We start from the raw sequence: 16586 nt of genomic DNA on the forward strand, positions 1-16586 counted from the left end.
TACCGGGCTGGGGGGGGGGGGATAAAGCGGCTGCGGCGTGAACCTGACCACTCACATCAATCTAGTACAATCCCCACAGCGTTAAGACTCGCTCTGGACCCACAGGGCTCCCACACTGGGAGTGAGGGGAATATTCGGCATGGGGTAAAGGTGCCGGGGCGTGATGCCGAAAACTCACCTCCATTTACTACCGACGTTAAGAATGCGTGAACATGAAGCTCCACTCCTTCATACGTCTTTGACAATTTTGCCGTTATCTTACAAACCAATGTTCCACCATGTGGAACATTCAGTGATTCGAAAACATATTTGTCATTTCGAACTAAAAGGAAGTTACATAAGACAACTGTTGGACTGTTCATGAACTAAACTTTTATCACTTACCATAATCATATCTATGTATCTTAACTCTTTAAAGCACAGTGGTTGTTCTATGTGCCATCTACTTTAACAATAAAATGTGTATTCTGTCCACAGAATGTATTTATGTTTTTTCGTACAATCCCCAGAATAAACAGCGATTATTCCCCTAAACTGCATTAACCAGTGGCATTTACAATGGAGACATAATGTTCCCTGTGAGGCAGGAATTTAATCTTTAAATGTCATTTATATATAATATGTACTCCAAATTCGCATTTTCTGCCTGCCAATAAACCAGGAAAAGCAATTTATATTTCATTCGGCATTGACGCCTCATGGCAGTAACACAAGATCAAGGAATAAGATACAAGTAAACTGCGGGTCGGGGCAGCGCCATAGTTCAAGAGGTTAGTCGCTGGCTTCCCACCGCGGTGGCCCGGGTTCGGTCAAGTGGGATTTGTGGTGGACAAAGTTTCGCTGGGGCAGGTTTTCTCCGAGTACTTCGGTTTCCCCTGCCAATCTTCATTCCACCAACTGCTCCACAATCACCCTCACCTATCATCTGGGGCTGGTACAAGGGACTTAGTCCCACTCCACTAGCAATAAAAAAACTGCGGGTCACTTAACATTTTTCTGCGACTCTATGAAATTAAGTCTTTTCGGGCAATTAGCTGTGTTAATATAGAATTAGTTCCAACGTTTCGGAGACTTACCATCTCCTTACCCCCGGGGTAAGATACCCTGATACCAATTGGAATGGAGGTAGAGTAGGCTCCAGAGCCTCTGTGAACACTTTGGAGAAGAGAAAAAATATCACGCCTCTACAGGGGAATCGAATTCCAACAATTCGACACTCCAATCCGTAGCCTAGTGAAATAGTGAGCGAGCTAGCCCAGCTTATGTTGTTCATCTAAACAATACTTAAAAATTAAATTATTTCATAGAAAACACACTGCGTTTCCATTACAAACATAGATCGATAAATGTTGTCACAGAAACAATCTATGTTTATTTTGAGAATCATATGAAACCCATAAATAAGCTCTGTGGACACAATTCAAGGTCACATAACATTAAACTGTTTCCTGTGAGGTACGAACAGAACCCTTATATATCACTTAGACGTAGCGGTAAGTAGCGTATTATGAAATCTGGAACCGAAAAGAGAATAAGACAACAGACCCATCATTATCGCTATGCGTGACACACATCTGACAGAAACATATTTGTTTAAGAATTACTGACGCAGTACAAAGACAAATGTAGTCTCTTAAAAACAGCATCCAGAGAGATTTATTTAAAATCGAAACACAACAAAATTCATAGTTCGGTTCAGTACCAGCGCAGATGTTGTGTATATAGCAAGCACAGTGCTTTAAGAGGACTAAGTCATGATAACTGACCGCAAATATCAACGACTAACACGTTTCCTATGACACTTGGCCAAGTGACACTGAGAGGTATTCAAATCTGAGATCTGACGTCTATGAAGACTGTCTTCTGGGATGTGACGCCATGTAGTCTGGTAAATCTACAAGACTTCACGGCTTTACAGCCTAAGAGAAGAGATATGTTCATATACCATGAGGTAACCCATATTTCTGCATAGTACAACGTACTTTACAAACTTAACACCCTAACATAAAAACAACGCGAAGTCAAAGTTATCTCACCCATTTGACATAAGAACACTTTATAATGCTAATATAACCGTATTATAATATGACACACGGGTAGAACTCCTAAAACATGAAATCCGGAGCTAAGATTACTTAGGAACTTGTAAAGTTAACTTCCGATCATAAAGAACGTCGCCAAAACGGCTTTACTTGTTGACTATTAAAGAGACACCGCACCAGGACAGAGGTACCGCTCATACACCACTGATGAAAGTTCACTGAGGGGGATCGGTCGATGCCACCGCTCCTATCGCATCCCTCCACAACGTATACAGAGAGGGAAGGCGGGTTAGAAGCGCGGTCCACACTTCCAGCATCAGTAGCAACAGGCGCACTCGACGACGCGACGTCACACACGCCAACAATCCATAGTACTATTTACAGAGCCTTCTCTTCTTCAATCTAACCCGCAGAATTCGTATCTGATGTGAGACCCATGTCTAATGCTTATATCCAACCATTACTAAAGTTCTTCTGAAACCATCCCTCAGCCATGAAGACGTAGGGGGTGAATTCTCAGCCTCACGCCCTGTCTACTTGATCCCGGGATTACACTGTGTAAGATCATGAGACTTGTGCGCTGCCTACTCGGCTACCAAGGCTGATCAAGTCGAGCAGGATGAGGTGGGTACGGCATGTAGCATGAATGGGGGAGAAGAGGTATGCATATAGGATATTGGTGGGAAATCCAGAAGAGACCACTGGGAAGACCAAAGCATAGGTGAGTGAACAATATTAAAATGGCTCTTAGAGAGACTGGCTTCAATGGTATGGATTGGATTGATCTGGCTCAGGATAGGGAGCAATGGAGGGCTCTTGTGAACACGGTAATGAACCTTCGGGTTCCATAAAATGCTGGGAAATTCTTGAGTAGCTGCATAATTGGCAGCTTCTCAAGAAGGGCTCAGCTCCATGAGTGAGTGATACACTGTGTCAGAGTTTGGGTGGGGCACAGAGTAAGTCTGGATGCAGTCAAGAATAAAATCTCTCGCCGTTGCCGGGTATCGAACCCAGGTTCCGCGGCTATGCAGCACGAAGCCTATCACTATACCGACTGAGTTACCCTGGCTCCTACCTGAAATAAGTACGTTGCCTAATTTCGCCTTAATATGCTACAGCAATCCAGTGAACAAACAGAATGCTTTGTTAACTCCAGTATCAATTTCGGTTTCCCTTTGGTATGCAAAGCGCTTCGCGTTGTCTGCCTGTGAAAACGTGGTATTCTGATTTGGTATTTGTAACATACATCGGAACGGAAACATTTGCTCTAGTCTGTTAAATCGTGTGGCCCGCACATTCATAAAAAAATCTGTATGACTGTATGCTGCCAGTACTAACTGAATTCTATTATCCAAATGTTTCATGATAGAATAGTTCATGAATTCATTTCACAGAAATAACTCCATGATGTAGAGCCCTTCTTGGAAAACTGATACTCATTTAACATCCAAAATATTGTGGCGATAGCATATTAACAGAACTACTGCGTTTTTGGACATTATCCATCGTCCTGCTTTTATTTAAAACACAACGTTTCGGAGACTGGATTCTGTCTCCGTCGTCAGTGGCACCTACTCAGGTGCGCCCAAACAAAAGGTCCGAACATAGGGACTAGCTCTATCGATTGGGCCCAACTGAGGAGGTTCCACCTGAAGATGGAGACAGAATCCAGTCTCCGGAGATAGTGACTAGCTCTATCTATTGGGGCCAACTGAGGAGGATCCACTTGAAGACGGAGACAGAATCCAGCCTCCGGAGATAGGGAATAGCTCTAACAATTGGGGCCAACTGTGGAGGATCCACTTGAAGACGGACACAGAATCCAGCCTCCAGAGTTAGTGACTAGCTCTATCTATTGGGGCCAACTTAGGAGGATCCACTTGAAGACGGAGACAGAATCCAGCCTCCGGAGATAGTGACTAGCTCTATCTATTGGGGCCAACTGAGGAGGAGGATCCACTTGAAGACGGAGACAGAATCCAGCCTCCGGAGATAGGGACTAGCTCTAACAATTGGGGCCAACTGTGGAGGATCCACTTGAAGACGGACACAGAATCCAGCCTCCAGAGTTAGTGACTAGCTCTATCTATTGGGGCCAACTTAGGAGGATCCACTTGAAGACGGAGACAGAATCCAGCCTCCGGAGATAGTGACTAGCTCTATCTATTGGGGCCAACTGAGGAGGAGGATCCACTTGAAGACGGAGACAGAATCCAGCCTCCGGAGATAGGGACTAGCTCTAACAATTGGGGCCAACTGTGGAGGATCCACTTGAAGACGGACACAGAATCCAGCCTCCAGAGTTAGTGACTAGCTCTATCTATTGGGGCCAACTTAGGAGGATCCACTTGAAGACGGAGACAGAATCCAGCCTCCGGAGATAGTGACTAGCTCTATCTATTGGGGCCAACTGAGGAGGAGGATCCACTTGAAGACGGAGACAGAATCCAGCCTCCGGAGATAGGGACTAGCTCTAACAATTGGGGCCAACTGTGGAGGATCCACTTGAAGACGGACACAGAATCCAGCCTCCAGAGTTAGTGACTAGCTCTATCTATTGGGGCCAACTTAGGAGGATCCACTTGAAGACGGAGACAGAATCCAGCCTCCGGAGATAGTGACTAGCTCTATCTATTGGGGCCAACTGAGGAGGAGGATCCACTTGAAGACGGAGACAGAATCCAGCCTCCGGAGATAGGGACTAGCTCTAACAATTGGGGCCAACTGTGGAGGATCCACTTGAAGACGGACACAGAATCCAGCCTCCGGAGATAGTGACTAGCTCTAACAATTGGGGCCAACTGAGGAGGTTAAGACGGAGAGAGAATCTAGTCTCCGAAACGTTATGTTCTTTAATAAAAAACAGGACGATGGATAATGTCCAGAAACACGATAATTTTAATAGCCACTTCACTTTTCAAAGAAAAAACATCTTTTACGGAATCCCAAGCTTCATTTCCGTGTTCACGAGAGTCTGCTAGCAGTCAATATAATGATATGAACATGAAGTTATCCCTGGGCTTAATTAAGCACAATGACGACGTATGGGGAGTAGAAGTATAGCTCCACTGTTAACCAAGTCACTAGATGACAGTAACACAATTTTTGTGGGTTAATTTACGTTTTCTGTAGCTACACTCTATAACGCTGAATGCTAGGATGGCAGATGAATGATACCATTTACTTGGCGGGACCGAGGAAAAATCACGAGAAAAAAATGCAATCGTCACAGCTGGTGTCTCGGACGAGATTCGAATCATGACCTCCCAACTACAAGCCAAGAGAGTTACCGGTACGCCAATCCATTTAGTATATGTAACTGTGTTTGATGGATCGCAGAAATGCATAAGGGCGACGAATCTCTAAATCAAACTCAATTTCCAACGTGCTGATTTTCTTCAGGCTTCTCTCCCTATGAATTCTCGATATTCAATTCCTGTTACAGACTCATCTGAGCCCTTGCTGCGTAAAAGCGTGAAATGCCATTCCCCTTCTCTGATCTGTCTCATATATCAGCGAAGCCCTGGTTCCCATGTCCCCCTTTCATATAATTCACGCGGATCGTTATAAATACACACTAACCCATTTACGCGTGTCCTTGTGGCCTACTGGAGTCTCGCTGGGGTCTGGTGGGTTATAACAAAGACAGCCAAACTGTGTCCCCCCGCCCCAAATTTAGGTTGCTCCTCGGATATGATCACACAATGGCACATTAACCAGTGGTTCTCAACCTATGTCAGACCGCGACCCGGCAAATTCTTTTTTCTATAACAAGAGGGCCCGGTATCAGGCCGCGGTCCCGCAGTTGTGAAACACTTGCCTAGATTCTAAAGGGTTCTGCCCATGGTGTACGACACCCAGAATTACTGGGTTTTTTGGATTCTGTCCATCGTCTGGTATTCTAAAAACTAGAGAACACAACGTTTCGGAAACTGCATCTGTTTCCATCCTCAGGTGAAGGGGGAGACAGCTGCTCTCTTGGGTCCCTTAGAAAGGGCTAACCTCAATCATTGAACAACCCATGTCAATACAATTACAGCTACACAAATATCTGAGACCAGGCTTTGTCAATGAGAGATAACAAGAAAATATGCAATAAAAATTATGATAAAGCATGCATAGACCTGAAATTAAGACAGAAATGGCGGTGAAAATTTATGCGACAAACCCACCAAACAAACGAAGTCCATAAAAACCAATTCACAAAATTAAATCGAGAATTCTGTGAAATCAGTTTGTGTAGTTACACTGGCATGTATTGTCCTGTGATTGAGGTTACGTCATTCTAAGGGACCCAAAAGAGTAGGCGCCTCCCCCTTCACCCGAAGACGGAAACAAATCCAGTTTCCGAAACACTGTGTTTTCTAGTTTCCATAATACCGGACGCTGAACAAAGTCCAAAAAGAGAGTAATTCCCAGTACAATCTCCACCACAAACAACTTCCCGCTTACGAATTTCAGGAGGATTTACGATCTCATTCAATTAACATCCATTTGACTTTCGGCCCGAATTCTCGGACTCATGACACAAAACTCGAATTTTGGACTTTATGGAGCTTCTTCAAAAAGCCCAAGATTCCATGACTACTCTTCTAGCACCCTCTGGGAAGCTGAGTCCCTTCCAAACTTTCTCACAAGAGCTATCCTGTTTGAAATCGACGGTGTCAGAATTCTGATTTAATTCTTTACAAAATATGTAAACGCTCCAATGCTCAAATCATAGTTCTTAAAAATCCATGGAAAAATATTACCTCGCTCGTTCTTAATATTTTTAATAGTTTAAATGTTTAATATTGTCACATGTGACTGAGTTACTACTGATGGGATTTGGATTGGACTTACTTAACACTTACAGAACGAAACTGCAAATAACTAAAACAGTCTTCTCACTCTACAATACCCGTTGCTTAGTAGCGACTTCTAATGGCGGACATTCCCCCTTTTCTTTAATTTGCTTAGTGGGGGGTGGAGTCCAACTGGGTCCACTCGGCACGGTGGCCACTGATTGGCCTATTGTATCTGCCCCGGGTGATTATGATGATGGAGAATTTGGCGGAATGAAGATTCACAGGGAAAACCCAAGTACTCGGAGAAAACCCGCCCCAGTGCCACTTTGTCCACCACAAATCCCACTTGACCAGACCCGGGATCGAACCCGGGCACCACGGTGGGAAGCCAGCGACCAACCGCTTGAACTATGATGCGGCCAACGTTCTTTTCCTCTGGGTTCCCAAACAGTCACCGGCGCCAGCTTTTCAGTTCTCATAATTGTAACTCTCAAATGACTCAACCATAACTCAGAGTCAGTGTCATGTTATGACCGACGGTCACTCGGCCAGTCTGCCTTGGAATAAAGCACCAGATCTTTATTACTGTCAGGTTTCTTGATGTGGGGCCATACTGTTTAGGAATTTATGTGAAAATTTCTTAATTACTTTTAGGGATTTTCAGTATTCTAATTAGTATATCAGTGGGACTCCATGGGGCAGAATCTTCCTCGAGAATCTAACAGTCCTTATCTAGTTGAGAAAGTTCATTCACTTATACAGGCCTTGAAGGTTCATTACCACACTCAGAAAAGCCCAGTACAGGTCCCCGTCTGAGGCAACTATCCACACCCTCCCACTCCATTACTTTACAATCCATTTTAATACTATGCTCCTGTCTATGTCCATGTCTTCCAAGTGCTCTCCTTCCTTCAGATTTTCCTACCAAAACTTTGCAAGCAATGTTCTCTCTTATATATATTGTGTCCCCTGCCCATCTCATTATCTTTTATTCACTAAGTGCTCTCCTTCCTTCAGATTTTCCTACCAAAACTTTGCAAGCAATGTTCTCTCTTATATATATTGTGTCCCCTGCCCATCTCATTATCTTTTATTCACTAAGTGCTCTCCTTCCTTCAGATTTTCCTACCAAAACTTTGCAAGCAATGTTCTCTCTTATATATATTGTGTCCCCTGCCCATCTCATTATCTTTTATTCACTAATCCCAATAATATCTGGTGAGGAGTACAAATCATGGAGCGCACAGGCACAAAAATGTCTCCTTCTTTCTGTTATTTGGTGTTCTTAGTCCAAATGTTCTCTTCAGCATCCTGCTTTCAAGCACCATAAATCATACAGGAAACATAAATCACAACTTCACGCCATAATGCAAGCAAAATTTAGGGATGCCAAAGCACAAAGGAAAACAAAACAGTCAGCCCCTTGCTCTGCCTATCATATCACAATTTGCCTTCAATCTTTTTTTTCTTGATTCACACTTCAAGTTAAATGAGGTCTGCTAGGGTTTGCCCAGCAAACAGTTCCTACATTTAGGAATGATGATGAGCCATCATATCTCTTCCTCTTCTCCTCCTCCTTAAACTTCAGGCAATAGGCCCACTGGCCTTAGCCATCGGTTCCAAGGTTGATAATATTTTTTCACCCTAATGGTCTGTACTGCAGGATTAATTTCAGGGGTATATAGTACCCTGTATTTAATATCTCTGGGATACAGTACCCCCTCATTAATTTTGGACTTCATAGTCCCCCCTTCTCAACACTGGGGCAAAGCACCCCATACCATAGTTTGCAGTGTTAAAAACAGTGCCCCCTGCCATTATAACTTGTGGGGCACACAGTAATTCAGTATCTGTTTGGGGTACAGAATATTTTTGTTTAGGATATACAATCCCCCCCATTTTTGGAGGTATACAGCATATTTATTTTTGCCGAGGGTATACAAGTACCCCTATTAATATTTGGAGTACTGAAAATTGTTATCTTTTTTCGTATACAATACCCTTATTTTTGCTTGGTGGTATAAAGTACCCCTTTCTTTCAGGTATATAGTACCCCATTTCTGGGGGCAAATTGTACCAGTATTTGCCTTTACAGTATACAGTACCATTAACTCAATTTAGAATATAGAGTACTTCTCTTTGTTTTCATTTGGGGTATAAAGTATTTTTGTTTAGGATATACAATCCCCCATTTCTGGGGGTATACAGCATATTTATTTTTGTTTAGGGTATACAAGTACCCTTATTCCTATTAAAGGTACAAATAATTTTTATTTGTCTTCTGCACGATACCCTTATTTTTGCTTGGGGTATAGTGTACCCTTGTTCTCTGAGGTGTATAGTACCCCATTTTTGTGGGCAAATTGTACCAGTATTTGCCTTTACAGTATACAGTACCATTAATTCCATTTAGAGTACACGGCACTTCTGTTTATATTCAGGGCACATTGCACCCCTAGATGTACCGCAGTAGACAGTAATCCTAAATGTGTTTAGGATATGCAGTACCGCTGCTGTTATTTTGGGCATACAATACTCATATTTTTGTCTGGAACTCAGAGTACCTTTCTCTTTATTTGAGGTACAGAGTTGCCCATACTTATTTATGGGGTACACAGTACATGCTTAGTCTGTTTGTTATACTTTGCGCCATCCTTAATCATGGGTCTTGTAGTGACCTTTATCTGATTACTTCACAGTGTCCTTGTACTCATTTAATTAATGCTTAATTTGTGGCAGGCAAGCTCTGCAGTAATTGCTTAGTTGCTTCCAGAAAAGAAAATGATGACAATGGTGATGATCCTGATGTTGATTAGATTCTGATTAACGCATCTTCAGCTGGCAATAAGGTAACATACAAATATAGCTACTCTCATATGACATTAATTTAAGAATTGAATACAATAACTGGCTGTTTGCAGCACACTCCTTAACAAACTAATAGTCACTCAACAGACAAAGTGACTGCCTGACCCATGGAATTAGTTATATTGTTATATGTTACCAATGACAGTTTTACACACTGAAACCACAAGCTAGAGCATGTAAAACTGTACACTAAAGTACACAATTAGCTTACAATATGATTGTCTGGTACAAATGCCACAGCTACATTTCACTGTAAAATGTAAAGTGTCCCTGTGCTTAATTAATTAACCACTATGCCATGAAGACATATGGGGGAGTGGAGGTATAGCTCCAGCCCTCTTGACCTCAGCAATAGATGGAGGTGAGTGATCACTTTCACAATCTGGCCACTTTAGCCCCAGGGGAAACTGCCCCCAGTACCCATTGGATAGGAGGCTGGGTGGGCCCCAGAGCCAGTCTGGACAGTGTCGAGAAGAGAAAAATCTTGCCCTGCTGGAAATCGAACCCGGGCCATCCAGCCTGTAGCCCATTGCTATGCCGACTGAGCTATTGGCATGTTGGGGTGCAGAAGCAAATGGTATATTCCATCTGTATCAATCTATAACACATAAATATTGCTCAGATAACAAACTAAATTTACTATTTTCAAAAAGCAACTTCTACTCAAAGGGTCATATGACCTTCAAAGTCATTAACCCAATAAAGTACAATGGTTTCTGTGGGTTATCAGCTGCTTAACATTAAAAAACTCAGCACTTTTGCCTATGGACTGCATTAATGGGTTTTCTATGATTCTCACAAGAAAAGAAACAAAACTAACTCCGCAGAGCAGAATTCTTCTTGAGAAGCATACATTCACTCAGGTAGCAAAAGCTGATATGAAAGCTGAAGTTTCATTACCATTAAGGGTTATATTTTCTGGCTCACAAGAATGCATATTCTGTCATAAGTCAATGAATGTTTTTGGAGGTCCAAATCATATCCATCTTCAGGGTTGGAGAGTAAGCCAATCAGAAAAACCATCATGAAGCAGGCAGGAAACAGGCTTGGCTTGCTCTCCAACCCTGAAAATGGAGGCAACACGTCCCTTCCAAAAAACATCGGTTGACTTTTGATGTGGCGCATACCCCTGCCATTACAACTTCAATCCTACATATGTTGATGACCACATCCATGACAGAGCACTACTGTTCCTTATCCTAGGCCAGTTGAATCCAGTATACAGCATTTCATTCCATTTCATTAAAATCCATTTATGTATCATCTCTCCGTCCTCAGTTTTCCCTACCAGAACTTCATATGCCTTTCACTTCTCTACAAAACCCTACCAATCTCATTCCTTCTCGACCTGATCAGCCTAATATCCGCTGAAGAGTACAAGTTATGAAACTTCCCAGTTCACTTCCTCTCCCTTATGTCCAGGTATTCTCATCACTGTATTCTCAAACACACAGCCTACGTTCTCCCTTAATTTGAACCTATACAGAAAAAAACAATTATTTTCCTACATAGCATTAAAAATAGGCATTTGTAATTTTCTGCGAGGTAGGGACTGAATTTTTCAGTACCAGCAACACACACGAGTAAATATGTGTTCCTGAGAATGCCACACAGGTGATGAATCAGCCACCTGCCTACAGCTGTAGCATTACGAGCAGCGAATCCCTCAGAAACTTGAAAGAGAGACATTCAAAATTAAATGTCATGTTTTATCTCTAACTCACATGCAAGCCATCAAGTAGCACCTCCACTGGCATTTCTGGGAATTCACTGTAACTGCCATGAATTTCCTTCAAAATTCTCCCTAGCATAAGTTAACTTCTGTATTCAAAGTTCTGCAGAAGAGAACAACACTGTCAGACAGTTATATCCCAGAAGATACAACCACTGCTGTGGGAACCTCAAATCATACATAGTTCTGCTGCCTTACTAATACTGGAAACATCTTTGAATGGTTCTAGGTGATCATCAAAACATTTCTGAACCGATGTTTATATAAACTTTTGACTGTTCTGGGCCACAAACACTCACCATCCAATTCACTGCACTTATTTCTGAACATCCTGCATTATATAAATACTTTATGTACACACACACATTTTTCTTTTTTTTTTGGGGGGGGGGGTTCAAAAACTCAATGAGCATCCAACCTCATGCATATTCTCCTTACATAGTCTCAAACACAAAACTGCTCACTCACCCGAAATTATCCCATCCATCTGTTGTAACGCAGCTTCCAGCATTTTGCTTGCTTCTGAGTGAGGACTTCCGAGCCCTACTTCTGGACGTTCCTCAAAATTCTGTTCAGCTTTACCCATGTTCAACGTCACTCTTCTCCCTTTGTACACAATTCACCCTGCACAATAAAATAATAATCCATTTTGTGTTACATCCTGCTTGTGTACACTCAAGAATTAATATCACATACCACACGACAACCTTGTTCTGTAAAGGCAAAAAAAAAAAGCTGTCCCTGTGCTTAATTAGTTAAGCACTATGCCATGAAGATGTATTGGAGAGTGAAGGTATAGCTCCACCATTCTTGACCTTGGCACAAGATGAAGGTTTATGGTCAATTTCACACCCCTGGTACCTACTGGATAGGAGGATGAATGGGCCCCAGAGCTGGTCTGGATGCTGTGCAGAAAAAAAAAAACTTGCACTGTCAGGAATTGAACCTGGGCTGTCTGGCCTGTAGTCCATTGCTCTAGTGACTGAGCTATCTTGACTGCCCAACCTGTTTGGTCATTAAGTAACCATCATCAGGCAGGTACACACACACAACAATTTTGTAGTTTTTTCTCCTTCATTGATGATATTTAATGAAAAAAAGTTGGAGTGTTGACATCTGGAGTAACAAAGCTTGTGGGACAGTATACACTACTCATTTATAACAATCCATTTACTATATAGCAATACAACCCTACGAGATTTAAGTTCTCACTGTGAATAAATGGACAAAAATCTTCTCAGCCAAACCACTGTGCCAATAAAAGTTAAAGCCATCCCAGTTACAGGCCATGGAGACTCATAGGGTTGTGAGACACTGAGGCTCCCACATTTTCTAGAGAATTAGGACACAAGTGGCAGTGAGGCTGTCAGCTTTATGCGCTAGCCGCTCTTTACCCCCAGGAATATTCCTGGTACGCGTTTCTGTTAGAGGCTGAGTTGACCCTAGGGCCATAGTGCGGCTGGAAGGATTAGATCAACTGAAAAATCCAGTGACCTCATCGGGAATCGAACCTGCGACCTTCCAGCTTGTAGCATACTGCCTCAATCAACCACGCTACCATCACATGTGCCAATACCAAGGTAAAACCTGACATGTCAGAGATCTTTTCTGTCTCCAATGCCACAATCAATGTGATGAATGGCTGTATGTCACCGACAATCTGGCTGTCCCAGAAGGAAAGATCAATATTCTTGGAGGTCATAGTATCAGTCATTCTAAGCAAAAAGTGTGTATGTATCCTATTCCGAACGGTTTCCGAGACAGAGCTATTTCACTGTATAGACAAGCAACACGCCATGTCCTCACATGAGCTGCAAAGTGCACTGATGTTGATGGCAGAATTTTAAAAAATGTATTGCACTAAGTAAACTGTACCAACTTTGTCACTCGAATAATAAGTACTGGTATTAGAAACAATATGCAATATATCTTTCTTATCAACAGCTTTGGAACTGTACAGTGAAATAGGTCTATCTCAGAAAGTCTGAAATAGTACACACGTACATATATACTTTCTTGCTTAGAATGACTGATACTATGACCTCCCAGCATACTGAACTTTCCTCCTGGGACTCTCTGTACATATATCAGCCTGCCAATGCAAAACAATGTCTCATCCTATTAGTGCACTATATGACAGGTAGGTGACAGGTTTAATAACACAGTGAACATCTAGAACTGTATAAGTGACCACACAGTTAGACTATGCCTTCAAGTTGCACAGTGTGCCAACAGGGCGAGGCACTGCACCGACACACAGAGATGTACAGTCACTCTTACATCGAATCTAATGATGCAGACAGGGGAGATATCTGAGATGTCAATTTTAGTTCAATATTGACATGAATGATTGCCCAAGAAGATTTTGGTGTGATACTATCCTGTGTTAACAGAGAGCTTTTAAATATTGAAGCAAGGATTTAATAAAGCCTGTCCACAGATGGGCCAGTTTGGCCTTCACACTAGTTATAAAACAATATTCCTTCGGTTGTGCAAAGAACAATATAAAATTTACAGAATCTCTACAGCTGAAAGACTTAAACTCATGAAAGTACTCTCAACCTCGAGTTTCTTACAAGCACAAAATTGTGTGCAGAGTGTAAACCGGTCAGCATAAACACTATAAAAATTGAACTATACAAAAAAAAATGACTCCTGAAAGGTGTATCCTGTATTCACAGTCGTTTAATTTGTGGAATCGGCCACTATCAAAAGCTTAACAAACATTTCACCAAAGTGCCAAGGACCTAAACTAAAAAAATTAAATAAAATATGCACTTAAACATAATTAAAGGAATTTAACACGTTGCTGGAACTGAGGTTATCAAAGCGATGCTATGGAAATTCGTATCTTCTCGGTTACGCCGTGACAAGTTCACCTACGTTGTTCGAAACGTCTGTAGCCTTCTACCTGACTTTACGACGTCACGTCCCAGAAGACAGTTCCCTTCAATTTAACACTTCGTTATATTGTAAATATAGGGCACCTTACCTCCATTCTTTTAGTTCTGTTAATATTCAGACACCAGAACACAGGTACAACCTACACACTTCCCTCCAAATCCTTCAGTGACAAATGACAGGACGTAAAAAACGCGGACTCCGCTTATTCACAACATGCAGTTCGTACTTACACAGACGGTAAAATAAAATAGTGGCTCCAGTCTGCTATGAATTCAAACAACCTAATCAAACTGTAAAGAATACGATGGCAAAACAGCAAGACATGCTAACAAAACAGAACAAAGATAAGGCCACAAGCGCCCACAAGGCAACTCTGACTTTTCAATCGAGGAATCGGGAAATATATCGAACATGGTTGAGTATTCCACAATCATATATCGATGACCAGACTCTTCCGCGACTTTCGCTTTCGACTAATTTTGCCATCATTTTCCAAGTATTTTATGGAACCCAAAGGTTCATTACCGTGTTCAAAAGAGCCCTCCACTGGTCTCAAATCTGAGCCACATCAATCCAATCCATCCCATCCCATCCTATCTCTCTAAGATCCATTTTAATATTGTTCACCCACCTACACCTTGGTCTTCCCAGTGGTCTCCTTCCTTCTGGCTTTCCCACCAATATCCTAATGCATTCCTCATCTCCCCCATTCATGCTACATTCCCTGCCCACGTCATCCTTCTTGACTTGATCATTTGAATTATACATGGAGAAGAGTACAAGTTATGAAGCTCCTCATTATGCAGTTTTCTCCAACCTCCTGTCACTTCATCCTTCTTAGGTCCAAATATTCTCAACACCCTGTTCTCAAATACCCACAGTAATGGAGTAAAAGGGCATTGCTTTAATTGCTTTCGCCAGAATAACTCATTCGATACAGCAACAAAGCTATGGGCTGGGCATCAAAGGAATTGGGTTTCGATTTGCAGAAGGAAAAGTGGATCTTTCTCACACTTAATGTGCCCTGATAGGCTGTGGGGCCCACACATCCTCCTATCCTATGGTTACAGATATCTGTTTCCTGGGGGTAAAGCGGCCTGAGAGTGAAGCTGACACTCATCTCCATGTACTGCTGAGGTTAAAATGGTGGCATTATGCCACTGTTCCATTTGCCATATTCATGTGGTCCCTAATTAAGCACAGGGATTTTACATTTGCTGTCTTCTGGAATAAAATTCATTGTAGCTTGCTGCTGAGAAATTCTTGAGAAGATGAGCAACTGGCTGTTTCTTAAGGACTCACCTTCATGGCGTTTGTTCAACTGAGAATTACAAGTTGCTGGAACAAGGAATTTTTATACAAAAGGAGACACAACATACAGCAAGTTTATAAAACAAATTTTGCGTTTATTAATTTTTCTGGAACACCACTTATAATATGAATGATGCCATATGGACAAAACACCTCTATCTTCAAGACTCCATTGCTTCACTTAGAAAAATCAATGTCATATATTCATTCTCCTTCAATAGCATTTGAAAGTCTTAAATGCCTATGTCATAGAGTCAAAATTTTGTCGACTAGAGTTGAAAATATTATTTCGATGAATAGACAATATTTAAACAACAGTGGCACATAAATTTCAAGGCTTTTTCTTTGATGACGTTAATATTAGCAGTATGACAGTGGCTTTCTTTAAGGTTCAGAGAGAGGGGATGGCATAAGGGAACAGATTTATCAATAAAGCAAACATTCACATTTTCGTTTTTCTTATATACATCCATGGAAAAAAGAAAATTGTTAGAAAATATGTAGTTCATACTTTACAGCCATACAATGCTTCACTTTTTACAGATTTCTTGCACCCAGTTATCTTACATATCTCAGGCAAATAGGGTAAAGAGCCTGGTTTCAAAAATCTTCAGTGATAAATTAGGAAAATTCTATGAGTGTGGTTACAAGCAATGATAAAGTAGCTCTGTGGCTAGTTTTGATATAGGACATAACTTTACCAGAACAGTTACTATATCCTAAAAAACAGTCTCTCTTAAAACCAAGATCAGGGTGTTACATATTCCACAAATATACATTTCAGTCAGTTGGACTGCAGCAGAATATGTAACTTAGCTATTGGTGAGAAATCACAGATTCTAATGATATTTTGAACATTTCCTCATATTAACTAATACAATAATTATTAAAATGCTATTGTGGATCCTTTCTGCACTTCAGTATAAATAGAGAAGAAAGATG

At 41.6% G+C, this 16586-nt stretch overlaps 1 protein-coding gene across 3 annotated transcripts in view; it reads right to left on the minus strand.

Annotated features, from left to right (window-relative positions):
- LOC111861588 (liprin-beta-1) overlaps nucleotides 1-14705 on the minus strand; it is a 129081-nt gene extending 114376 nt beyond the window's left edge. For 2 of the 3 annotated variants that reach the window (XM_023846328.2, XM_023846314.2), the window contains exons 1-2: nucleotides 14564-14705; nucleotides 11898-12053 (exon numbers count right to left, since the gene is read on the minus strand). In XM_023846328.2, coding sequence (XP_023702096.1) covers nucleotides 11898-12015 — 118 coding nt within the window. In that variant the 5' untranslated portion in view covers nucleotides 12016-12053; nucleotides 14564-14705. Of the gene's footprint in view, nucleotides 1-11897; nucleotides 12054-14421; nucleotides 14535-14563 lie in introns of those variants that run through there. The other variant, XM_023846320.2, reaches the window with a different exon arrangement.
- Nucleotides 14706-16586: the final 1881 nt, after the last annotated feature.

The sequence above is a fragment of the Cryptotermes secundus genome, unplaced genomic scaffold (genome assembly GCF_002891405.2).
Source record: "Cryptotermes secundus unplaced genomic scaffold, Csec_1.0 scaffold136, whole genome shotgun sequence".
Lineage (NCBI taxonomy): Eukaryota > Metazoa > Arthropoda > Insecta > Blattodea > Kalotermitidae > Cryptotermes > Cryptotermes secundus.